This window comes from Acinonyx jubatus, chromosome E3, assembly GCF_027475565.1.
Source record: "Acinonyx jubatus isolate Ajub_Pintada_27869175 chromosome E3, VMU_Ajub_asm_v1.0, whole genome shotgun sequence".
Classification (NCBI taxonomy): Eukaryota; Metazoa; Chordata; class Mammalia; order Carnivora; family Felidae; genus Acinonyx; species Acinonyx jubatus.
The window spans coordinates 3,025,977-3,051,881 of NC_069398.1; the positions used below are offsets into that span (position 1 = coordinate 3,025,977).

General features: G+C 56.8%; 3 protein-coding genes across 8 annotated transcripts in view; 1 reads left to right on the plus strand and 2 right to left on the minus strand.

Annotated features, from left to right (window-relative positions):
- Positions 1–2,223, plus strand: part of PMM2 (phosphomannomutase 2) — a 30,551-nt gene extending 28,328 nt beyond the window's left edge. For 2 of the 3 annotated variants that reach the window (XM_027043282.2, XM_053213043.1), the window contains one exon: positions 808–1,150. In XM_027043282.2, coding sequence (XP_026899083.1) covers positions 808–1,150 — 343 coding nt within the window. Of the gene's footprint in view, positions 1–807 lie in introns of all 3 variants that reach the window. The other variant, XM_015068667.3, reaches the window with a different exon arrangement.
- CARHSP1 (calcium regulated heat stable protein 1) lies at positions 2,197–25,903 on the minus strand. 4 transcript variants are annotated; one of them, XM_027043287.2, is made up of 4 exons: positions 25,801–25,903; positions 8,288–8,452; positions 7,517–7,639; positions 2,197–5,907 (listed from the first exon to the last, which is right to left on the minus strand). In XM_027043287.2, the coding sequence occupies exons 2-4, from the start codon at positions 8,443–8,445 to the stop codon at positions 5,745–5,747; spliced, it is 444 nt and encodes a 147-aa protein (XP_026899088.1). In that variant the 5' UTR covers positions 8,446–8,452; positions 25,801–25,903; the 3' UTR covers positions 2,197–5,744. The 4 variants fall into 4 exon arrangements, with proteins under 4 accessions (XP_026899088.1, XP_014924154.2, XP_026899086.1 ...); XM_015068668.3 differs by lacking the exon at positions 25,801–25,903 and adding an exon at positions 11,332–11,474 and having other exon boundaries at positions 5,491–5,907; XM_027043285.2 differs by lacking the exon at positions 25,801–25,903 and adding an exon at positions 9,918–10,825 and having other exon boundaries at positions 5,491–5,907.
- On the minus strand, positions 17,757–22,814 carry LOC128313591 (uncharacterized). The gene has a single exon (XM_053213044.1). The coding sequence runs from the start codon at positions 22,680–22,682 to the stop codon at positions 21,717–21,719; it is 966 nt and encodes a 321-aa protein (XP_053069019.1). The 5' UTR covers positions 22,683–22,814; the 3' UTR covers positions 17,757–21,716.
- Positions 25,904–25,905: the final 2 nt, after the last annotated feature.

Consider the following 25,905-nt stretch of genomic DNA (forward strand, 5'->3'; position numbering starts at 1 on the left):
AAAAGCAGGGGCTTTCCTGCAGCTCAGGGAGGGTGGGAGCGGCTGGACTACGAGCGGGGGGGGGGGGGGGGGGGCGACCCGCAGCACGGGGCCCCCTGGCCTTGCCCTCAGCTCCTAGCGGCGCCCCAGGCGGAGCAACACATGGACGCCTAGGGCCGCAGGAGCCCCAGGGCAGCTGCTGACCTGGTGACCGCCCCCACTCCCCACCATTCCAGCAGACGGGGGGGTGGGGGCGGGGGGTGGCAGGGCCGGGCCACGCGGCACCCCCCAGTCAGCAGTGCAGCCGGGATCTGCACCCGGGCCTGGCTCTCGCTCCAGCCACAGGCACCGTTGAAGCTTCAACGGATCGAAGTCACGTGAGCCGAGTTCCCCTGTTGCCCCGGCCGTGTGCCACCCAGTGCTCCGTTGTCACCTGTGGCTGCTGCAGGCTCGGAGACGGGCGTGTCCACGTGGCCCCAAGTTCTAAAGGCAGCCCCGCTGTGGGCTGTGTGTCCTTGTGACCTGCGAGGGCAGCTCAGGCACGGTCCGGGCAAAGGACGGCAGGCGGCGTGCTGTCACTCGAGCTCGCTTTACAGAAAAATAAGCCTCACATCTGCCCCGGAGCGTCGCGATTCCTCTCGAAGGCATAGTTACACGTCCCAAGCTAGACTGCAGTTCAAGAGGAGGTGACGAGCGCCTTCTCAGCGGTGACGGCGCACGTGCTGTTCCTGTCCCGGGAACCGGTGACTGCCGTGAAGGAGGCCCGTCCCTTGTTTCTCCCGCAGCCCACGCCCGGCGGTGCGCACATCTGCCTTCCTGTCTTTGCAGGGCGGGAACGACCACGAGATCTTCACGGACCCCAGGACCGTGGGCTACGCGGTGGCGGCGCCCGAGGACACCCGCAGGATCTGTGAAGAGCTGTTCTCCTAGCGCCCCTCCTCCGAGGCAGGCAGGGGTCCTGCCGACAGGCCTCCCTCACATGCCGGGCTCCCCACACGGTCCGGCCTCGGGTCCCCCCGGCCCTGGCGATGCCGGAAGCAGCCAGACGTGTCGCCAACGGCCTGAAGGAACGCCTCCAACCAGGTTCCGCCCCCAACCCCGAGCCTCAGACCCTGCGTACGTGCGATCATGGTACTTACGGTTTTCTGGGGACACTTCCCCATCATCCTAGGAGGATGCAAAGAACGAATGTGCCCAGCCCCTCCCTCTCGATGGTCTTGTGCAGAGCGTACCAGGCGTTAATGTCTGGACCCCCGGTGTCAGCACCGCAAGGGGGATTTGGTGGCGGGAAAGGACAGGATGTTTACGGCCGTCCCACCCCAGGACTGAAGTTTAAAATCACCTCCCGGAAGTGAAGCTCCTGCCCAAGGGTCACCTGGGGGGGGAGGGGCGGAGGGGGGGAGGGGGAGGCATTGAACCAAGGGCCTCATACCTCAGCTGGCCTGGGGCGCAGGGGAGCCTGGATTCACTACACTCGGGGGAGCCACTGCTTCTCGGACCTTTCCGGTGCGAGGGGGACGGGAAAGGACAGGCGGTGCTGCCCCCACGTGCAGGCCCCGGGCTGGGCGGAGAGAGACCAGCCCCTGGCATCCTACTTCTCCCTGCTGTGCCCGGCAGGCTCCCCAGGGGCCTTACTCACCTCGACTTTCTCAGGGATCACGGAAGAGCCTGGAGGGTTCCCGGGTCGCGCGCGGCCTGCTTCTCCGCAGATCTCATGAACCTGCGTGCCCGCTCCGGCCTCCCCCACACAGTGACCTGAGGGGTGGGAACAGCCCGGTGGTTGGGCCCGTGACCCTCACCCCTGCTTCGGACTTCAAGTGGAAGGCAGCCCCAGGGCCCAGCGGAACAGGCCCTTCCAGGGAAACGGTTCACATGTCACCTTTTAGAACCTGGACGTGTCAGGACCCACAAACCCTCAGTCCACTCCAGTCCACGGCACGGCCTCTGCACAGGGCCCGCTGACCTGAACGGGCGTCTGCACACACACCCCCCCCATCCCCACCCCCGCCAGGTGCTTTCATCTCCACAGAAGCGGCTTCCGTCCAAGCCTGCTGGGGACCCCGAGGCCTGTCTCGGCACGGTCCGGTTGGGGGCAGTCTGCCCACATGACCACACAGGGTGACGTGGCACAGTGGTTCCCAGGACACAGCTACCCCGTGGCACCTTTTGCTGAATTTTGCAAATGATATTGTAATGACCTTTCACAATGAAAAGAAGCAAATTAAAGTGATTTTATTGTTTCCTGTTTCTCATTCTGATGACTTTTTCTTCCTTTGTCACACGAATGGCGAAGTGAACACTTAGCTGTGGTATCCTCTCGGATTCAGGAAAGAAAGCCCAGCCCGTGCAGATCAGACACTCTGGTTCCCGGTGTTTCCGCAGGGGCAGGGCTTCGCGCATCCAGGCCTGCCGGCATGAGCTTTCCTGCCCAGGGGTAAGGACCCACGATTCCCTGGAAGGTTCCTTAACTTGCTACAGCAAAGCAAGACAATGGAGTCTCACTCAAACGTGTCCTAACCTTTATAACTGGAGAGTCCTGCCCGGGTGCCCTGAGGCCGGCAGGCTGGGCCCTTCATCTCCCAGGCCTTCCCTCTGCACTGCCTCCTGCCCTCCCACTGCAACGGGGACACATAAGGCAGAACAACGTGTGCACCTCGCTGCCGGGACTCAATCCCTGGCTGTGCCGCAGACCAGCCGGGGGACTCAGGACCGGTTCACCCCAGCTCGTCTGCTCGTCTGTCAGGTGGGGTGCAGCCCTACCTCTGTGGGGGGCTTAAAGGACCTGCAGCCGAGCTACTACTAACTGAACTAGCCCCCAGGAACCCTGCAGGGCAGGCACTGTTAGTCACCCCCCCTCCCCCGGGGCCGGGCAGGGTGGGGAGGGGGGGTCCCTCAGCAGGCAGGACGGACACCATCACAACAAACACACACCACAGCTGAGTGTTGAGCAAGAGGGAGGCAGAGGTTGGCCCTGGACTCAGCAGCCGTGAGGAGGGCACACCCGGGGCTACTGGAGAGAGAACCCCCAGGAAGGCCGTCCTCGCCTGGAGGGAGGCGCCAGCTCTCCATCCCGAGGGAGGGAACGCGGGTCTCGGGATCCGCAGGACACCCTGCGAGGTCTCTCCAGCCAGCGGGCGGGCGGCCCCTGGACGACAGAGCTGGGCCCATCTTGCAGATTCGGGCAAAGCGGCGGAGGCCCTGAATCACTTCTTCCCCAACCGCTGCTTCCTCCTGCTTAACTGCTCTTGTCCTTGGCCTGTCGGGCCACTTGCCCCCGCAGCCAGGCCCCGGGCTCCCTCCCACCACCGCTCAACCCTTCACTCGGAGCTGGACTGGGGCACCCTCTCCAGGCTCAGCACCCCCCGTCCGATGCCGAGTGCGGCGCTGGGACACGTCTCCTTGTTGTGAATAAATGCCTACTTCAACTTCTCCCTACCCAGGTTCAAGGGGGTGACTGGACGTTTCCCCAGTACACTTTGAAAATCAGTACCGCAGTAAAAACATCCACCTCTGCGCTAATAAAAATGACCTACCCGCCCTTTGGAGACGCTGGCCGGGCAAGACCGTCCCAGCCTAACCCAAAGTCCAACCCAGAACGGCCCAGCGTCCGCCCGCGGCCCTGCATCTCCCCGCTGCGCTCCCGGACAAGGAGACCACAGGCTTTCGCACCTCCTGCTTCCCGACTAACCTTTGTCCGGCCGGCCCTGCCTCTCCCTGCTGCTGCTCACGCGGGAAACGCCCAAATGCATCAACATTTAGCCACAGCTGACGCAGTCAGTGGCATTTTGCTCACGCGAAGCCACCCTCTACTGCTAAGCCGCCCTACGCTGGAGAATGTGATGATTACAGAAAAGGGGACGATCCCACTCTCTTATTCAGCAGCCACAAAAGCCAGATGGTGGAGCAGGGGGTCAGCCCCGTTTGGGAAGACGCCCTTACCTGCTGGCTTCAAGAAGCCGGCCTCCACCCTCACGGACAACACCCAGCGTTGCACAGAACACACTTTATTGAGACAGAGGTGGCGGGCGGGAGGAGAGAGGGAAGGAATCCCGGACGCCACCCCGGCTCATCACCGGCACCAGGCTCCTCCCAGAGCTTCTTGTAAATGGAGACTCTGTGTCCGACCAAGAACGAGAACGCGTCCGCAAAGAGTCCCGACCGCCGAGGCCAGGCCAAGACCAGGAACACCCCCCGGGGGTGGGGTTTAGACGCAGGCTCTCGACCTCTGGGAGCCCGAAGGTCCTTGGCAGAAGTGGCTCAGGAAGTGTGGTGTCTCCAGGGTGGAAGGCAAGGGCCACCCTGGACCCAGCAGAAGGCAGAGGCAGCAGACCGAGGACCCTTCGAGGGGCACAACAGGCCAGGAAATGGCAGATCCACCGCTGACCGCAGCGGGCTGTTCGCATGCACACAGCCAAACGCTATTTGCCAATTTTCAGACAGCTCCCGCCGGTCATGAGCAAAAGAGTTCTATCTTGCAAAAGAAGCCATATTCCTACGCTTAAAGACAAATCCATCCACAGGCCGAGGCACTCGGCCTCGCCTCTTCCACAACCCATCGGCCGCCCTCCCTCCTTTGCAACATTGCCATCTGCTTCCAAGCCAGCTTTACAGGGTTCACTTCCCTGCAACTGACAAAACGTACCTTTGAGTACACAGAAGCCACACATTTCAAAACATTATCACCCACCCAACTATTTCTATTTTTACATCACCCTTAGAGCCAAAGCAAATCACCGCAAAGAAAAGCCTCAGGACTTGTGTATGGAAAATATCTACAAGGGTTCGAAATGTCGACAGCCAAGTGCAAACAGGGTTGGCCCTGGGCAAAAGCCTTGGTTATTAGAGAAGAAAACAAACAAACAAACACACCCTCAGCTTTTCTTAACACCAGTTTTCAGGAAAACCCCATCACCAAAGGGGCATTTTCTCCTCCAAGTTTTGACTTTACCAGGCTGTTGAGAAGCGAGCCACCACGACCGACCGACTCTGTTCCGGAGGGTTCTGGACCGAGCTCTGATTTTAAACAAAGACCCGCCCTTCTCCCACCCCCACCCCAACCCACCACCTAAACGACCACGGCTGTGAACTGTCTGCTAAATTGAGGGTAGGAGGAGAGAGGATTCAGCTGAGCACAGCATGGCCGAGGGGAGGGCTCAGGGCTCCTGGGGAAACTCTTTTCCCAGGCACCCAGTTGGGATTCTTCCCGCTGCAAACGCACCAAAGACCCCCGCTCTCGTGCCCCCCTGCCCGGTGAGGCCAGCTCCCCTAGAACAAACCGAACAGACCAACAGAAAAGAGCCCGCTTTGCTGAGGGCCAAACACAGACACAAGGAGGGTAGGCGCAGGTGGGAAACGCATAGGGCCTCCCGTCAGCCCCCGGGGCGGGCTGGATCTGGGGATTCTGAGCCTCCAGCCCAGGGGCACAAGGACTCTGTGGGCTGGGGAAGCGCCCACCTGACCCACCCCCGGGGCTGGGGTTGGACCATCCACTCAGCCACCAGCGGGCACCCCTCCTTTTTCCATGCTTTTAATGCTTTTCAGATGGTGAGAGGCTGTTGGAACGGTCCAAGGCTGTGCTGGTGGCCGAGAGCATGCCAGTGCCTGTCCCCATCGCCCCTTCCTCCGGAAGATGCTTGAAAGGGACCGTGCTCCCCGCTCTGAAGCCCCATCTCAAGCGGTAGACCGTCATCTGCAGTTTGGTTCTGCCTCCTCCTCCCCCCCAGAGTCTCCCGCGAGCCCAGGAGAAGGGATGCTTCCGGCATCTCCTAGGAGCTGACGACGTGGCCGGACCAGGTCTCGTGCTTGGTGCCCGGGGCCAGATGGGTGATGACCACCTCCACGGCCTGCAGCTTCTCGTTCTTGGGGGGGATGGAGCACATCTTATAGGTGACCTCGTCGCCTTCCACGGGGACATACTCCCCCTCCACGCTGTGGGAGCAGGGAGACAGCGTTCAGTGCCCAGCGCCCACAAAAGCCTCACTCAGCTCCGTGCCGCACCCAGGACCCCAGCCCGAGCTTTTGGAGCACCTGCCCCTCCTGCCCTGCCACCAGGGAGCCACCGTGTCTCTGCGGGACCAGGTCCCCCCAGCCTCCCCGCACTCTGAGGCCCAGACCGAGCTCTGCCTCTGCAGGAGCTCATACTGTCCGTCGCATGGGTGTCACGGGCCTGTGGACACAAGAGCAGGGAGAGCCGGTCTGGGCCAGAGAGAGAACAAGGCCGTCAGCGTCACGGTTGAGAGCCACCCTGGTCCCAAGAGAGCCCCGAACCCCAGCTGCGTGCGTCTCTGCCCTCCCGCTTCCCAGACACCCAGCAAGCCTGAAGGCAAGTCCCTTCCGTGCTGAACGCGAGTTCCAGGAGGGTCCCCTCCCTGTGACCGTACTCCCTATGGGACACAAGTCACCATTTCACCCACCCTGGTGAGGTGCCCATGCTGATGCCCCCCGAGGACACCTCCAGCAAGAGGAAAATCCCCTTCAGATCCTGGAACTGATCTGAGGGATTTCGCCTTGAGGGAAAGCGCACGTGGCCAACGGTGCTTCCCTCTTTGGTCGGGCCACCAGGATGCCGCACGTCCATCTCTCTGACTCGCCCCCGCCCCCACCCCCGCCCCCGGTTTTCCTTACTGATTTTTCATGGTGCACTGCGAATATCCTTGTAAACCACTACAGATCCCTTCCGGAAAGAGGCGACATGAAGACACATTTTCACAGCCACATACGCATTCACGCACCCATCAGATGCGTGGCTTTAACACCCTGCTGCTCTCTGTACTCTCCGGGAGCCTGTGCGAGGCCTGGCGTGTAAGGACTTTGGGGGGGGGCAAGAGGTAAAGGAGGGATAATTCTCCCCTCACAACAGACATTTGCAACGGTACCCTATCTCCAAAAACGGGGTGTTTATATATTGCCCGGTCTGCCGTGTGGCATAGGACTCGGCCTGCCACAGACTAAAAGATTGGGGGTGCAGAGGCCAAAGAACGGGGCAGGGGCAAGGCGGTGCCCGATTCGGTCCCCACATAGCTGAAGGCTGACTGGGGGAGGGAGCGAAGCACGGGCCGCTGGATGCCTTCCAGCCTCAAGGCCGCGGACGTGCGGGCCCCGCCTCAGCCTCCCAAGGGTTTCCAGACACTCAGGAAGGAAGGACGTCAGTGAGCAAGTCGCAGGAGAAAGGGCCCAGCTCCAAACTTCCTTCCTGGAGCAGAGGGGCTGGGCAGCCCCCAGCCTCACTGAGTGGCTCCCCCAAGGCAGGCAGGAAGTCAGACTCTGGGTCACACGCACTCCGCAGCTCAGTGACACCCCTCCCATCCACCAGACCCATCCCATGGTTCTCAACAGTCTCTCCCCCTCTCCCTCTGTCTCGCTCTCCGTCACATACACGTGCAGACTGTCACCTGCAGCCTCCCACACGCCCCACCCCCAAACAGTCACACACAGGTCACAGGCAGAGGCTCACGCCCTCACACGCAGCGCCTGTCAGTCACACACTCCCCCTGCCTCCTTGCCCAGCCCCAAACCGCCCAAACCAGCCCTGACTCACTCAGAAATGTGCAGGAAGATGTCGGGGCCACCATCGGCCGGGGTAATGAAGCCGTGGCCCTTGGATCGACAGAAGCATTTGCAGACTCCTTTGTAGACAGGACCTTGCGAAGCCCGCACCGTCCTGAAAGAGGGGGGGAAGTGTGAGTGGGGGCCCCTACCAGCCCTCCAGAACAGCCACCCACTCTCCTGAGGCATACCCAGCTCATCCCAGTGCCCCCTTAAAAGCCATGCCCCGGATAGTAACCAGGGCCATTATGTATAGCTATGCAGGTTGTGAACTGCACAACTCTGGGAGCCATTCACAAAGACTCTAATAAGAGTGACTCTCTGACGACCCCAGCAAATTTTCTCAGGCCTCAGTTTCTCTATCCAAAAAGGGGGTTAGACTAAAAGCTCTCCGAACACTATTAGTGACGGCAGCAGCCTCTACAACTTGGGCCTGAGATCTACAGCTCCCAGGCACTGTGCCCCAGCCTGCTGCTGTCCCCATTTTGCAGCTGAGGAAGTCGAGGTCGGTCCGACAAAGGAAGAGGCTTGTGCGTGGTTAAAACCCATTGATTTAAGACCCCAGTGATTTCCTACTTGTTATGAACCCCAGCCTGCCACAGGCTCAAGGGACCTGGGGCATTGCCTTCCAGAGTTTACAGGGTGCCTCACCATTCCTTACCCCAACCCAAGTCTCCCCATGTGACAGACCGGGACACTGAGTCACAGAGATGGCCAGATACAATGACTCTGGCCCTGGGCAGGAGGCTAGCCCGAGACTCACGCCGAGAAGGTCCTCGTCCGGCGGGTGGGCAGCGGGCTTGGGACCATGTTGCCCCGGAGAGGGGACGGTGACCGATCTCGGGCCCGCTGGGTGTCCAGCAGCCCGACCGAAGCCTGGTGTGTTGGGGGCTGTGGCGGTGGAGGTGGCTCAGATGACATGGCTGACCTAGGAAGACACCGAGAGCTCTCAGGGGCTCATGCCCTGCAAGGGGGGACCCCGGATGCAGCCCACCCCCATGTCTGACAGTCTCCCATCGGAGACCCACATTCTCGGCTGCGCAATGCAGGCGCGAGGCTCACTCGGCGTGGAGGTCACCTTATCCGGCAGCAGGCCAGGCTCGCCCCAGCTGGGTCAGGTGCCTCCTCGGCTCCCGCGGCAGCCGCGGCCTCCCTCGGGCATCGCTCTGCCAGGAACTGCCTGCTCGCCCCACGTCACGGATGCCATCAGTCCCCTCTGTGCCCCCGGCACACTCAGGGCACTTAGTCAATACTTGTGAAAGGGAGGGAAGGAAGAGGGCAGCGAGGGAGGCAGGGCAGGCGGGCAGGGATCCTTTACTGCCAGCTACCTAGGTCACACTCCAGCCACTCAACAGCTTTGACCTACTAAGTCAAGCACTTAGCCAGGCACTGTGGTTCCGGAAGGCGGAGGTAAAAGAGGGCAGAGCACACAGCATTCCCCCGAGAAACTCTGGACACACACCCGAGAGGCGCAGACCCCAGGTCTGGATCCCCCAGGGGCCGTCACAAGCTTGCATCTAGGACAGTGGGCCTGAGGGACCCTCAGTGGCAGGACCATCGCCAAGACAGCCATCTCCACCAGGCGCTCAGTCAGTTTGCAAGCTGCCTGGGTCACTGGCCGCCACGAACTCCAGTTCCCTCGGTGACCCTTAACATGTATCAGAGGTGGGATCAGACCCGGCTGGGGGCCTGGGGGGAGCGGACTCTGGCACTTTTGCCAAGAGCAGGACATGGCCGTTGCACTGAACACGTGACCGACTGCCAAGGCACCCGCGCTACCTCGGCCTGGGCTCAAGGTCACCAGGAAAGAAAGCAAAGCTCAGGAGCCAGAGGGGCTTGGGTAAGTCCTTTCCGCTCTCTGGGACCAATTTCCCCATCTGCAAAGTGGGGCGGCCGAGTGGGCGTCCCCCGGCACCTGCAGAGGACACGAACCAGAGCGGGGCCCCGTGGCAGGGATGGCAGGGGAACCCCGAACTCCTCCTTCACCCAGGCACGCCATGGTGGGACGGAAGCAGGCCGACGGGCTTATGTGGCTCACACAGGGTTTTCACGCTGAAAACATCCCAACCCAGGCTTCCCACTACTCTTGGAAAAACAAAACTCGAAGCTCTGACAACCTCGAACTGCCATTCGCCACCCCTGCTTCCCTCATTTATACGGACTCAGTGGCCCCAGAGCACTGGGGTTTCAGCCTACATCACCCAGCAGAGCTGCCTCTGCCCGCAACCCAAACCCCCCCCAAGGAACAGGCCTGGTTCCTCCCCCCAACCTGTCCCCCTCCCCCCGAGTCTCCCCTCAGTCCCCCACACAGCCGTCTGGCCTTAGTTCTGCCTGGCTGGGAAGGGAGAAGGCCGGCTGCCCGCCTGGAGGAAGTGACATAGTTACCTCCTGACCCTTCTCTCAGCCGCAGCCACCGCCAAGGAGGACCGGGGAGCCCCCACCTCATGCAGGCCCCGGCTGCTCGGCTGGGGGGTCAGGGCTCCAGCACCACCCACCAATACAGGTCATAGAGTCCTGGAATGTTCCAATGCTTGGGGTTCTGGGAAGGGTGCTGATCCAGAGAAGGGAGCGCCTTGCCCAGGCCTCCCAGGACAGCAGATGGGACACCAGGGGGAGGGAACAGCCCTCTCTTCTTCCGTCCAGTCTCCTTCTCCTCCTCTGGAGTCAGGCACATCTGACCTCACACCACGGCCATGAAGTTGAAATGAAATACTACACGCTAAGCACTCAGCACGCTATCTACCCAGAACAAGTGAGCAGGGCCTATCAGCTAGGACTGTTATAACTGCCATCATAAGGTCATTCAACAAACAGGTGATCAGTGTCAGGCCCTAGTTCATGGCACTAGAGACACAGGGCCTGAGTCTGGAGTCAGAGAATAAACAGGTAAATAGACACATGAATAAGATCGCTACAGATTCCCAGAAGGGCTGGTAAGAAATACACGGGGAGACAGAGTACCAGGGTGGAGATGATTCTCTAACGAGGGGAAAGCTGGGTCCTGAACAGTAAGAGTCAACCTTTCAAAAAGAGAGGGAGGCTCTTCCAGGCAGACAGAACAGCCTATGCAAAGGCCCTGTGGTTGGCAAGAGCCCACCCAGGTGTGGCTGAAGGCCAGCAAGGGGGCAGTGTGGTGGGCACCAGGGACAGAGAGCCGGGAGAGGGCCGGCTGAGGAACTACGGGGATCAACAACATCGTGTGCGTCTTCCTCTCCTCACACCCATCTGTCCATCTGTCAGTCCCATGCCCCTTACCATACCCACCTCCCCCTGAATTAATGCAACAGGCTCAAATTAGGGGCCCCTTTCTCTCCATCCCAGCATCCCCGAATCCCCAAATACACCCAACCCTCAGAGATGCCAAGAGCAGCCCACAGCCTTGGCGGGCAAGGAACCTGAGGGCTGCACAGGGTCCCTCCACGTCCCTAGGGCCCAGAGCTGGGGCCGGCACAGAGCACGATTCTCTCCTTAAATTCTTGTTTGGTTTTGTCTTAATTTTCATTTTCATTTTGAGAGAGAGAGGGAAAGCGTGAACGGGAGGGGCAGAGAGAGAGGGAGAGAGAATTCCACGCAAGCTCTGTGCTGTCAGCACAGAGCCCAATGCGGGGCTCGAACCCACAAACTGTGAGATCGTGACCTGAGCCGAAATCAAGACTCAGATGCTTAACCTCCTGACCCGCCCAGGCGCCCCGAGCAGGGCTCCCTTCTCAACCAGCCCCAGAACCAGGAGCATCGGCTGGCGGCCATTGTGCGCTCGGCGTGCTCCAGCTGGCACAGTCCAGCGGGGGTGGGGACCGTCCCACTCACCTGGCAGTGTTAGAAACCGGGATGGAGGGGTGCGGGGAAACCCTGGGGCCTTCACCACCCCCTGCCTGCCTCTCTCCGGCCATCTGAGCTGGAGGAGAGCAGCTGGGGCCTGGCCAGGAGCCAGCCCACCCCCAGGGCCCAGCAGTGAATGGCCTCTGTGTGGGGGAGGTCGGGTCAGAGTCCAGCTGTAAGGAAAACAGCTGGGGGAGGGGGCAGCCGGTCACCCAGGAGCCAACCCAGCAGCCGCTGCTGCCCCCCAAGCACAGATGGGGAGAGGGGTCCCGAAGCCCGGCCCCACACCCCCCAGCACAGCCCAGGGCAGGAGGAGGCAGGGCCGCGCTCTGCGACCAGCGCCCTCCGTGAGCAGCCCACACACTCAACTCCCCCCGGCAGAAGCAGGGTGCAGACAGGTGCCCGAAGCTCAGACCTGGGATGGGCCTCCGATCTGCAGCAAACTCGGACCAACGTCCCTCCTGCCAAGGCACGTCACAGCCACTGTGCTGTGTGCACGTGTATATGTGTATACACACAAGTATATGTGTGTACACACACACACGGGCATGTCACTGCCTGTGTGTGCACACTACTGGACCAGCGGGGGCCGCACGTGCCCCCCCCCCCCCCCCACTCCCCGAGCACACTGGCCTCTTAGGGCATCAGAGGAACGGGGCACCCGAGGACGAGGACGGACAAAGGCTGTATCCTTTCCAAGTAACAGTTACTGGGCCCCCCACTAGGCACAGGAAATGGAAACCAGGACAGCTAATTCTTGCCCACAGGAGCTTGGGCTCAGGGACTGGAGCCCCACAGGACAAGAAGAGTGTCCTGCAACCGGGAAGTGCTCACAGCACTTGACGCATCACAGCTCATTCATCTCCATTTCACTGATAGCAAAACCGAGGCACAAAGTGTCAAGTAACTTACCTGGGTCCCCCAGCTAGTAAGTAAACTAGTGAAACCCACAGTATGTGGGACAGTGAAAATGTCATGGAGAAAAAGCAAGCAGGGGAGGGGGGCAGGAATGAGGGTTTGCATTTCAAAGCAGGTGGTCTGGGGGGGGAGGGTGCTCCCCTCCCACTCCCCCACCTCCATCAGCTACCGCCCCAGGTCCTCAACAATGCTCAGCCAGGGGAGGGGGGACCCAGGGTCTAGAGGTGAGGGAGTCAGGAAACCACGCCCACCCTGGCTGCCCTCAGAGAGGGGTATGTCAGCAAGGCCTCCAACCAGATCCCAGGAAAGGGTGGAGAAGGGGGTCTCAACCCAAAATAGCCTGGGAATTTTCCACAGGCCGGGCTGGTCCTCCTGTTAGGTTGTCGGAGTTCAGCCAGGCACCAGAATCGGGCCTTCCCAACCCGCCCCCCATCAACCCCCTCACGTATCTGGGGGCTCCAGATAACCCTACATTAGCCGCCACCTCCTGTCCTCTTGCCCTGAGAACCCACCAACCCATCAAGGATGAGTCAGTCTTAAGCCAAAGAGCGGGGTGCTTAGTCCAGGGAGTGGAGCCTTGGCAGTGTTTTCAACCATTCACACTTGAGTGAGAGGGAGTTCACAATTCATTTCCCAAGGCTCCATTCTTGGTAGCTTTCACACATCTGAGGGTAGGAAGGTGGAGATGTGGGGGAGCAAGACCTGGGTCCAAGTGGCATGCTTCGTTCTGTGTGGCTCTTGGCAAAGCCAGACCACACCAAGCTTATACTGGAAAGCATTCTGTGGGTTTCTGGCTGGGGGAAGGCAGACACCCAGCTGCAGGGCCAGGCCACTGCTGCCGCGTGGGGAGGGCTCCAAACTAGTCCACACAAAAGGAAGGGGGCAGGGCACTGGGGCCAGATGGAGCGAGATGCATCCCCACGTCCCGCACAACAGGGGGAGGTGCTTTTATCATCCCCATTTTACAGGTGGGGAAACTAAGGCACAGAGAGGTGCTCACACTTCAGTGTCCCCACAAGTCTCTGGGGAGAGGGACAAAATGCAGAATCTGATTCTGAAGGTCGAGGATGGGGCCCCGAGACTCTGGAATTCAAAAGTGCTCCCGGTGAGCCAGGTGCCACTGGTCCACAGAAGGCACAGAAACCCCAGAGTTGGGCGGGCTGACGACCTGCCCACCCTCACAGCCAGTGGGTGGCAGGGCCCCGGCTGGAACCAGGTGGGTGAAAGGGAAACTGTGGGCGGAAAGGGGTGAGGTTCTAGATGAGTCAGCCAGTTACTCCTTTGTCAGCCCAGGTTCTTCCTTTGTAAACTGAGGCTGAGACTCAGGGACTCCCCTCCGGAGCTCCAGTCCAGCTGGGCCCCAATGTGGGGGAACTGAGGGGCAGGTCAGCTCGGCTGAGGCCCGACAGAAGGGTCCCAGGAAACAAGAGAGGCCCCAGGAGGGGGCCTGAGGCTGGCCTCCGCCACATTCCCTTCCATTGTTCTGGAGAGAGCGAGCTCCCGCGGGGGAGGGAGAGGATGGAGGGGATGCAGGGGAGGGGCGGGGGGGGGGGAGGGGGGGCAGGGACGGCCTCTGCTGGAGCGCCAGCCAGCGCCCCAGCGCCCGGGGCCAAAAGAGCTGGCTGCAAAGACAAACAAAAACTAGGCGGAGGGTGCCGCCCGCCCGCGGAGAGACAGAGACGCGGCCCCGGAGTCCCCTCCAGGCCATGCCCCTCCGGGCATTGCTCTCCCGCACTCTCCCAGCACCTCCCCCCCCCCCCCCCCCCCCGCCGGGGCCTCAGAGTGCTGGGAAGAGGCTGGAAACCCGAAGGACCGGCGGCCCCTCCAGCATTGCCCGCCCCACCCAGGAGCACCCCGATGACGGCCTCGGCAGGACCAGCACCCCCCACCCCCCAGAAGGTCCCCCAGCACCGCGCCCTGCCCCCACCCCCGGGCCCGCCCCAGCTCGTAACCAGAATCCCATCACCCCCAGGTCACGTATTCCCACACGTCATCCTTGCCTCCACCCCACCACCCAGCGGCTAAGGCTGCTGACCCGAGTCTCGGCCTGACTCTACTCTTTGCTCCCCTATGTGGCCCCTGGCAAGAGACCTCGCCGCTCCATTCCTCAGTTTCTTTATTTGTCAAACGGGAGAGTAATGCAGCACCCCAGGCCCGCGAACTTGGCGCAGACGGTGCCAGCTACAAAGGGCTCAGCCAACAATAGTTGAGTCGCTAATGGTGAAACTGTCAGACATGGGGCGACCTAGAATAATCCCTCCCATTCCAGTCCCTGCTGATGGCACACAAACGAAAAGCCCTGACTCTGCCACTCCACGGGACAAAGGAAGACCGTCGGCCTCCCAGGAGAACGCACCCTCAGCCGTGCCCCAGGGCCCCCAGGGCCCCGCTGGGTCTGGCTCAGCTCCACGACGCTACAGGACCCAGTTCTTGCCCTGGAGGTGTAATGCCCGAAGTTCCGAAACCTCCCACAAAAGACCACCAGAACCCTAAGTCAAGGCCAAGCGGCAAGGGTCGTTTGTTGCAGGTGCGAACCTGGACCTCCGCTCACTCGTTGCCGGTGACGCTAAGAGGCCCCGAGTGAGGTTTTTACAGCCTTTTTATAGACAGGTACAAACAAGTTATGGGGAAGTTAGGGATTCTTCGCGGTTACGCCAAGCAGTTGTACAGAAGCGGAACAAGATAGTTAAGCAAGCGGATTGAAGCTAAGTTTGTTTTTTACAGACCAGGATGACTAGGCAAACAGTTTGCCCAGGTCTCTCATTTCTCCCCTTTCTCAAGTACCTGAGGAACCAAGGGGAAGGGGAAAATATGTTAAGCAAGCAGGTTTACAGAAGCGAGAAATGCCGGTTAGTTCACGTACCATCACTTATTCTATTACATCCCAGACTACATTTAGGAAGTTTCACAACTTACTCTATTACATAGCGGGTTACGTTCAGGAAAGGTTTCACAATGCTCGTAGCAAACAGCAAGCAAAACAGACTTCTCAGCAATTGTATTTCTTATCAAAGATCCATAATAAGCAGAAAAGAGAACTTAGCTTTAAACTAAGGCAGGGCTGTCATTTGGATTTAAAGCTGTTCTTTTCATTCCCCCCTTTTTCTTGTGCCTAAAGAGCCAATCTTGGATCTTCAGTTTTCTATTTGTAATGTCTCGAGCGGTTGGTACTGAGTTCGTAAGACCATTAATTGTATAGCATTGAACCTGTCTTGGACAAAATTAATAATTTTGTTTATGATGCAGGGGCCTGATGTGAGAGCGAGAAGTAGGATGGCCAGAGGCCCGATTAAAGAGGAGAGCAGGGTAGTTAACCATGGGGACGCACTGAACCAGGATTCAAACCATCCTGCCTCCTGTTCTCTTTCCTTTTTTTCGTTTATTTAGCCCTTCTCCGACCTTGGCCATAGAATCTCTTACTATTCCTGTGTGGTCAGCATAGAAACATTCTTCTCCTAGTGCTGCACAGAGACCACCCTGCTGTAGGAACAGCAGGTCTAATCCTCTCCTGTTTTGTAAAACTACTTCCGAGTGGGAGGTTAGGGACTTTTCAAGCGAAGTGATGGCAGTTTCTATTCTTTCTATATCTTTGTCAACCGCTTCTCTGAGTATACTAAATCCCTTGTTTTGTATAGTTAAGGCCGAGATCCCTGTCCCTGTTCCGATGGTCCCGAGCCCGAATATGGTGGCTAGAGTTAGAGCCCCTGCAGTAATGAGTGCTCTCTTAGTTACTCTTTTTGGTGCTATCCACATCTGGTCTATATACTCAGCTGTGTGGTATGTGATTTTTGGGAACACAATTACCATTACACAGAATTCTGACTGATTGAACATATCCTCATAGAGGCAGGGGGTTAATCCCACATGAGAACAAAGCCACCATGAGTTATTTGGTGGAATAATCCAGTTTTCTGAAGTATTGAATATATTCCTGTTATTTATGCATAAGTGGCTATATTTTGTTGGTACTGTTCCTATACATGTCCCATTTCCCGTAAGCGCCGGTAGTGTGAGGCCAGGTCTTCTCTGTCCCCAGTTGCAAGTGTCTGAGTTGTTTGCAGTGCTATAATCTCCTACTATTGCTAATGACTCGTAAAAGGGAGGTTTTGTGGAATAGTACAACCAACAAGCTTCTGTTTTATTGGGTTTAGTATGATTTAAGGCCTGACAGATGTTATTTACCATTACCCATAAGGGGTCATCTTTTTTTTTTTTTAATTTTTCTTTTTTTTTTTTCAACGTTTATTTATTTTTGGGACAGAGAGAGACAGACCATGAACGGGGGAGGGGCAGAGAGAGAGGGAGACAGAGAATCGGAAACAGGCTCCAGGCTCTGAGCCATCAGCCCAGAGCCTGACGCGGGGCTCGAACTCACGGACCGCGAGATCGTGACCTGGCTGAAGTCGGACGCTTAACCGACTGCGCCACCCAGGCGCCCCAGGGGTCATCTTTGAATGGGGTTTGGACTTTTTGGGGTTTTTTTGGAGTAGTCCTGGTTACAGTGACCACCTGAGTGGCCGGAGAATTAGTACCCTTATTTGTGGACCGCGGGGTAGTATTAGGCTTACTTGTGGGCCCTACTGATTGGTTTGGCCCTACTAGGGTTGGTGGAACCTTGGGTTCTACCTTTAGTTTTATCCGAATACCAGTTGCATAGTAGGGTGGTCCCCGATACAAATAGATTCCCCAACTAAGCCCAGTGGTCCATCTAGTTTCTTTTCTTCCATCTTCTAGAAATTTGATACGGACAAGGTTACAATTTTCTGAGTAATATCCTCGGCCGGAAAAACCTATGTCACAGGGCCTGACAAATGACATGTCGATGTAAAGAGGTGTTACCGTCCATTTTGATTTACCGTCATTGGCAGTGACACAACTCCAGGACCTACAGTAGTAGTTGAGAACTCCCCCACATGTGGTGCGAGCATTCTGTCCAAACCCAGGGCATGCATAAAACCCTGTTTCGCTTAAGAAATTTCTTGTTTCCTTTCCCCTTCCGTGGTCTAGTCCGACTGACTTAGCCATCTGTTCTAAATTAAAATAGAGATCAGGCCACCAGGTATTTAAGGGAACATCTGTCTTTTATAGACTTCATGGGTTTCCCAATTAGAAACCTCCCAAGTTAAAGTATAGGGTATGTGAGGGTTGCCCGCAGTACTTATCAGTCCGTAGGAGGTGAGCAGGAGCACGCTAGTGAGTGTTCCTTCGATCATTGTGGGTCCTGAGTTGCTGCAACTGTCTTGGTATGGGACACCTGGGCCTCTGGTCTTCGCCGGTGTTTGGGGTCAGGTTTTTGACGCAGAGTCAGTTTTAAAGGATGGCTCTTACTCTAGTCAACCGTCCAGGCGGTGTTGGCTTCTGGCACAAAGTCTTCTTGAACCGCAAATGGATCAGCTGGTCGGGCGTGGGTGTAATGGATCCAGGTGGCGATCCCGTTGACCTTGGAGCAGTGGATGTAGTGAGGATCACAATCCACCGTGGTTGGAGGGTCTCTTGCTTATGTCTCCACACATATACCCGGTCTCTGGGTCGGTAGTGATGCGGCTCAGGAGGGGGCCCGGTCTCATAAATGGCTCTCAGTCTGGGCCAAACTTCCTGGTGGGTGCGCTGGAGTTCCCTCAGGGAAATAAGAAGTTTATGATCATCAAATTCAGTTAACACATTAGACTGTAGGTTGGGAATTATAGGAGGGGGTACTCCATACATGATTTCAAAGGGGGTTAATCCCAGTTTGTAGGGGGAGTTTCACACCCTGAACAGAGCGTAGGGGAGTAAGACTACCCAGTTAGCGCCAGTCTCCATGGTCAATTTAGTCAAGGTCTCTTTTAGCGTTCTATTTATTCTTTCTACCTGTCCTGAGCTTTGGGGTCTATATGCACAATGTAGTTTCCAATCAGCCCCAATAAACTGCGCTATCCCTTGTATTACCTTTGAAATGAATGCTGGTCCGTTGTCTGATCCTATTAGGGTAGGGAATCCGTACCTGGGCATGATGTCTTCTAACATTTTCTTTGCTACTACCTGCGCAGTCTCATGCTTGGTGGGGAAGGCCTCTGTGCATCCTGAAAAGGTATCTATAAACACTAACAAATATTTATATCCATATTTTCCAGGCTTTACCTCGGTGAAGTCTACTTCCCAATAGGCTCCCGGCCTGGTTCCGCGGGTCCTGGAGCCAGGGTTTTTCCCGTGGTTGGTGGCATTAGTTAGTTGGCAAGCTTTACAGCTAGCAACTATCTGTTCAATTTTTGTCCTGGAGACTTTAATGGTGATCCTAGCATGTCTCATTAAGTCTTGCATTTTTCTTGTGCCCATATGAGTGGCTCGGTGCATCTTGGATAAGACTTTATTTCCCATTTCTTCTGGGAGGATTATGCTACAGTCTGCTGCTCTCCACCATCCGTTAAGGCTCTGAGTCAAAGGCAATTTTTGGATCCAGTTTAGGTCTTCTTTAGTGTAGGTGGGACTTCCTGGTAAACTAGCTGAACCGGGGTCTGGTAGGGTGGTCATTAAAGTATAGTCCACCTGTAAGGGCACCTCTCGGGCCACCTGGTCAGCCAAATTATTTCCTCTGGCCACCGGTGTGATCGGTTTTTGGTGGCCTGGGCAATGTATGATGGCTAGTCGTTTAGGCAGCCAGAGTGCCTTTAAAAGAGCCAATATTTCTTCTTTGTTTTTGATGGTTTTCCCCTCTGCAGTTAACACTCCCCTCTCTCTGTATATAGCTCCATGTATGTGGGCCGTAGCAAAAGCATATCTGCTATCGGTATACACGTTTAGTCTCTTGTCTTTTCCCAAAGTCAGTGCCTTGGTTAAGGCCACAAGTTCAGCCCGTTGGGCAGAGGTGCTAGCTGGCAAAGGCTCTGCCCAAACAGTCTCAGTTTCAGTTGTGACTGCTGTCCCCGCGTATCTTTGACCCTGATGTACAAAGCTGCTGCCGTCAGTGAACCAGGTAACCTCGGCGTCTGGTAGCGGGTGATCCTGTAAATCTTCCCGAACTCCATGAACCTGTGCCAATATCTCAGCGCAGTCATGGAGGGGGGTATCCAAGTCTGGGTCTGGTAACAGGGAGGCAGGGTTTAGTGTTCGGGGGGGAGCATAAATGATTCTGAGGGGATTTAATAATAGTCCCTGGTAGTGAACCAGTTGGGCATTACTTATCCATCGGTCAGGAGGTTGTTTGAGGACTCCCTCGATGGCATGAGGGGTTGTAACATGTAACTCTTGTCCCATAGTTAACTTATCAGCATCCTTTACCATTAGAGCTGTAGCAGCGATCATACGGAGGCAAGGGGGCCAGCCAGCCGCTACTGGGTCTAGTCTTTTTGAAAGATAGGCAACGGGCCTGGGCCATGGACCAAGGAGTTGCATCAGCACTGCTTTGGCTACCCCCTTATTTTCATCTACGAAGAGATGAAAGGGTTTGGAGACATCGGGGAGCCCTAAGGCTGGCGCCGACAACAGGGCGAGTTTAATTTGCTGGAAAGCCTACTCAGTTTCCTCTGTCCACTCAAAGGGCGCCTGTTCTCGGGTGACCAGGTAAAGAGGCTTAGCCATCTCGGCGAACCGAGGTATCCACAAGCGGCAGAACCCGGCCGATCCCAGGAATTCTCTCACCTGCCTTCGCGTTGTGGGTCGGGGGATGCGGAGGACGGTTTCCTTCCGTGCATCAGTGAGCCATCGTTGGCCTTCTCTTAACAGATACCCCAAGTAGGTTACCTCGGATCTGCAAATTTGGGCTTTCTTTGCTGAAGCCCAGTACCCCAGGGCACCAAGTGTCCGGAGGAGGTTCCTGGTGCCTTGCAAGCAAGCTTCGGCAGTCTCAGCGGCAATTAAAAGATCATCGACGTACTGCAAGAGAGTCACTTCGGGGTTTTGATTCCGGTACTCGCCCAGATCCTCGTGAAGTGCCTCATTGAACAAGGTGGGTGAGTTTTTAAATCCTTGGGGGAGCCGGGTCCAGGTGAGTTGCCCATTTATGCCCCTCTCAGGGTCGGACCACTCGAAGGCGAAGAGCTCTTGGCTTTTGGGGGCCAGAGGCAGGCTGAAAAAAGCATCTTTCAAATCAAGGACAGTATACCATTGTCTTTCTGGGCTGAGGGCACTTAGGAGGGTATAGGGGTTGGGTACTGTTGGGTGTATGTCCATGACTCGGCGGTTAACTTCTCTCAGATCTTGTACCGGACGGTAGTCTGCACTGTTAGGTTTTCGTACAGGCAGCAGGGGGGTGTTCCAGGCTGAATGGCAGGGACGCAAGATGCCTAAGTCTAGGAGGCGACGGATATGTGGCGTGATGCCATTTCTGGCCTCCATTGACATCGGGTATTGTCGGACCCGAACTGGATCTGCCCCCGGTTTCAGCTCTATGAATAGAGCCGGGCGATGTTTAGCCAACCCCATACCCCCGGTTTCAGCCCATGCTTCTGTAAACTGCTGGAGCCAGGGCTCTATGTTTTGACTTTGTGAGGGTGGCTCCTGATGGAGTCGATATTCATCTTCTAAACTTAGAGTAAGTATGGTCATGGGTTGGTTGTGAGGGCCAGTCACTTGGGGGCCCCCTGGCGTAAAATGAATCTGGGCCCCCATTTTAGTGAGCAAGTCTCTTCCTAATAAGGGGCAGGGGCTGTCGGGGATGACTAGGAAGGAATGGGTGACCTTTCCATTTCCTAGGTCCACAGTCCTCTGGGTGGTCCAGGGATATTTTTTTATTCCGGTAGCCCCTTGGACCCAGGAAGATTTTTCAGAAATTTTTCCATGGGATCTGATCAAGACCGAATGTTGTGCCCCTGTGTCGACTAGGAATTGAACTGGGTTCCCTTCCACTTGTAGCGTTACCCTAGGTTCGGGGAGGGGATCCGAACCCCGTCCCCCCTATTCTGCATCTTGAGTGAAGAGGGCGGGTGTGGTTTTTGGCTGCCACGGTTTTTGATTATGACGTGGCTTTTTCTTTTTAGGGCATTCTCGGGCCCAATGGCCTTTTTCTTTGCAATAGGCACATTGGTCTTTATCCAGGGGCTTTTGGACAACAGCAGCCAGGACTTTGGTCATTTTTTCGGTAGCTTTAAGTTGCCTGTCCTCTGGAGTCTCTCTATTATTATTGACACGCTGGGCAATGCGGAGTAAGTCCTGAATCTGTTTTCCCTCCAGGTCCTCTAGCTTCTGGAGTTTCTTTTTAATATCAGTGGCTGCCTGATTTACAAAGGCCATTACAACAGCAGCTGGATTTTCGGGGGCCTCGGGGTTCATGGGGGTATACTGTCTGAAGGTTTCCATTAATCTTTCTAAATATGCGGCAGGGCTCTCTGTCTTACCTTGTATTACTGAATACACTTTTGCCAAATTAGTGGGCTTGCGTGCAGCAGCCCGGAGACCCGCCATTAGAGTCTGGCGATAAATGCGTAGCCATCCCCTACCTTCTGCCGTGTTGTAGTCCCAGCCATCCTGTGGGGGTCGGGTCAAGGGAAAAGCTGCATTAATGAGATCAAGGTTAGCAGTGGGTTGGCCGTCATCTCCAGGAACCAGCTTTCTTGCTTCCAATTGAATTCTTTCTCGCTCCTCGGTGGTGAACAGGATTCGGAGGAACTGCTGACAATCATCCCAGGTGGGTTGGTGGGTAAACATAACGCTAAGAGACTTATTAAATCTTTAGGGTTGTCAGAAAATCGGGCATTCTGGGTTTTCCAGTTATATAGGTCACTGGTAGAGAAGGGCCAGTATTGAAGTCGGGGGTTCCCCGTATCATCGGGAGGCCCTATTTCCCGTAAGGGTAAAGCTATGGTGGAGTCAGGGAGGCGGAATCCTGGCTCACGTGGGGCCCGGCCACGGGTACGCCCAGCCGGCCCTTGGATTGCGCCCCCATTAGACATGGGCGCGGGTTGAGCCTCCCTATTTTCTAGTTCTTCTATCGGCTGGGCTATGGGAGGCTCTGCCGGTGCAGGGGAAATGGGGTCGGGAGCAGGGATAGGGGCGGCTTGTGGAATAAGAGGAGGAATCTGGTAAGGGGGAGGGTCAAGGGAAAGTAAATCTTGGCTGTCGGGGAGAACAGGGGGTGCAGTTGGAGTTAGCAGCTTGGGAGGGTTGATAGGTTTAGCCGCTAGGATTTGGCATGACCCTGCTGTTAAGGAAGAGGCCATCCAAGGAGGTGGACTTTCCACTAAATCTTGCCACACCAGAATATAGGGAATCTGATCCGAGTGACCTTCTTTCCCTGGTAGGAAAATTTTTGATTTTACTTTAAGGACTACAGGGAGGCAGAAGGTTCCCTCTATAGGCCAATCGACCCCAAAGGTAGGCCATTCAGAGCGGCAGTAGGTGATCAACTTTCCCTTGCAAATGTCTAGGCTTAAGTTGTGTCCTCTAGCTTTTACGTCCCTGAAGTTGGCAAGAAGGAGGGAGAGAGGGGTGCTCTGCGTTTGGCCCATGTTATGCTTCTGAGGAAAAAGGAAAGGAGAGAAACAAAGGATGGGATAATTAATTCTGATTAGGCGAGAAAACACTTAATTCCGATAAAGCATCCGACGCACGAGAGAAAAACAAGAGCCAACAAGAATCTCTGACAGCCCAACAGAGACAGCTGGCCGTCTCAGCCAGCCCAACAGAAACGGCTATGGCTAGGATGGCAGTTATTACAAGGGCCTAGGGGTGACAATACATTTAGACTGACATAGAAGCACTCGGGTACTCGCCCATCCGCGTCCCTCGCGGGAACTTAGGTGCCTCTTAGCATAGGCAGGCAGGTATAAACCCCCTGCTTGGATCAAAAAGATTTTGACCGCCTTAAGCCATATGAGGATCACCGTGGAAATCGGGTTAGAGCCCACTCGAATCCCGTAGCGTACGCCGTGGGACTACACATAGGGTAAGTCAGGCGCGTGTCCCTGACTCCCAACAATCATTCCAGTCAATTTAACAGACAGACACACAGACACACATCACATCAGAATACGGGTAACAATTGGCATGCCTAGATGGTTTTTCTTTTAGACGCCTAGAGATATTTCTTAGCACTCTGGAAGTTCATACAGAAAATGAAAGTATTTAGTTCGCAGGCGCGTTGGGCGTAAGCAGCCCACAGAAAAGAATCCTGATGGGCCAAAAAGGCCCCCCGATGGACCAAGAAGGTCCCCTGATGGACCAAGAAGGTTCCCCGATGGACCAAGAAGGCCCCCAGATGGGCCAAGAAGGCCCCCAGAGGTCAGTGGACGTCTCCAACTGACCCCGGCCGGGTGCCCTATAGCGCGTCCGCCAGGGTCACACCAGCTTCCAGAAAGAATCAGTTCTCCAGAGAAGAAATACAGATCAGAGAGAAAAGGAAGAACGTTAGAGCCGGCTTACCTACCGATCGGAATCAGATACGACCCGTTGACCAGAAGTCTGGTGGGCTCGGGGGAGATCTCGGTGGGACCTCCAAACGTAATGCCCGAAGTTCCGAAACCTCCCACAAAAGACCACCAGAGCCCTAAGTCAAAGCCAAGCGGCAAGGGTCGTTTACTGCAGGTTCAAACCTGGACCTCCGCTCACTCGTTGCCGGTGACGCTAAGAGGCCCCGAGTGAGGTTTTTACAGCCTTTTTATAGACAGGTACAAACAAGTTATGGGGAAGTTAGGGATTCTTCGCGGTTACAGAGCGGTTATTGGTGGATATCTTAATTTAAACACTTAGCAGAATTTAATTGGTCCCCGCCTTTAGGTCAAACCACAACTGGGGTATGGGTGTCTTAATGATTGGTCAAGAATACGTGGTTACGCCAAGCAGTTGTACAGAAGCGGAACAAGATAGTTAAGCAAGCGGATTGAAGCTAAGTTTGTTTTTTACAGACCAGGATGACTAGGCAAACAGTTTGCCCAGGTCTCTCATTTCTCCCCTTTCTCAAGTACCTGAGGAACCAAGGGGAAGGGGAAAATATGTTAAGCAAGCAGGTTTACAGAAGCGAGAAATGCCGGTTAGTTCACGTACCATCACTTATTCCATTACATCCCAGACTACATTTAGGAAGTTTCACAACTTACTCTATTACATAGCGGGTTACATTCAGGAAAGGTATCACAATGCTCGTAGCAAACAGCAAGCAAAACAGACTTCTCAGCAATTGTATTTCTTATCAAAGATCCATAATAAGCAGAAGAGAGAACTTAGCTTTAAACTAAGGCAGGGCTGTCATTTGGATTTAAAGCTGTTCTTTTCAGAGGGGCTCCGGCGCCACTTGGGGGAGGTGGGGGCGGGAGAGCAGACAGGCGAGCACTGAGAGCCGGCGGTCACCAAGGCCGCCCCCGAGAGCGAGCACAGATGGGGAGGGCCCTGGCCGAAAACCGCGGGAGGGCGGGGGGTGGGCGGCTCTGCGTTGAGTCTTAAAATGATCACTTCAAGATAATGGGGCGGGGAGGTCATTCCTGGCAGGGGAACTTGCAGGGGCAAAGGCCCTGGGGGAGGAAGGTCGCGGTGGTGGGTCCCAGAAAGTCCTGTGGACGTTTGGGACTTAGACAATTAGGGCCATGAGCCCGTGATTTCAAGCCAGGGGGGTAATTTGAACCGATGGTTTTTACAAGTTCCCTATGGCTTCCGAGTGACGAAAGGGCAGGAGGAGCAAGAATGGAGACAGGGACAAAGAAATATCACAAAAGCAAGTAAAAAATACGACGGTAACCGACATTTCTCCCGGGACTGGGTTAGCCTCCTCCTTCTACTCTCTCGCACCCCGTTATGAGAGGGAGAAGTTATACCACCGGTCTACAGGTGGGGAGACTGTGGCTCCGGGAGGCCTCCTAGCTGGAGACAGCTCCACCAGTGGGAACCGAGGCCCTGCGTGGAACCGGCTGATCCCCGATCCGCCCACTCCACACACACATCCACTCCCAACCCCAGAGAAGACGTGGGGACCGGGGGCTTCCTTTTAAAAAATCAAAATACGACGTTGTATTTCCGGCCTGCAAACGGGCGGCCGGCGGGGCCTGCGGGCAGGGAGCCTGTGGGCGCGGGTGAAGTTCTTCTGCTCCGCCCAGAGGCCCCCCACCCGGGCGCAAACGCTCCGCGGCCGGCGGCTCCTCCCCTAGATGCTGCCAATCGCACGGCGCCAGGGCGGCTCCCCCCCACCGCCCCCGCCTGGAGGGCTGGGGTCCCCCCCGCCCTCCCCGCCCCGCCCGGCTGGGAGTCGGCGCCCCCTCCCCGTGCCGCGCCCCGCTCCGGTCCGCGGGTCCCCCACCCACGCTCCGGCCCACAGGAGAAAGGGAGGGGTAGGCTTTCACTGCACGCCGCGAGCGCTGCCCGACGCCAGCCCCCAATCCCTCCCGCTGCTGCCACACCCGCCCCTTCCCGGGCGTGAGTAACCTGCTTTCCCCAAACAGGCCGCGGCGGCCGGGCATTTCCTGGGGGCCCAGAGACCCAGCCCGGAGCCCCCTGCCGGCGGCCTGGAAGACCCTGCACGAGGGGCCTGAATGCGGGCCGCGGCCGCAAGGAGGCCGAGGTCCCGTCCCGGCGGTTCCTGGGGCCCCGGGGTGGGCACCCCGCCACACCCCTTCTGGGGGGCCCGGAAGAACTCCCTACCTGCGACCCTCTCCGCTCCGCCAGCTGCTCGGCTCCGACTGCAAGAGGCTCGCTGGGGAGGGGGCGTGTTCCGCGGGGCTGGCCCGCCGAGGCTCCGCCTCCACA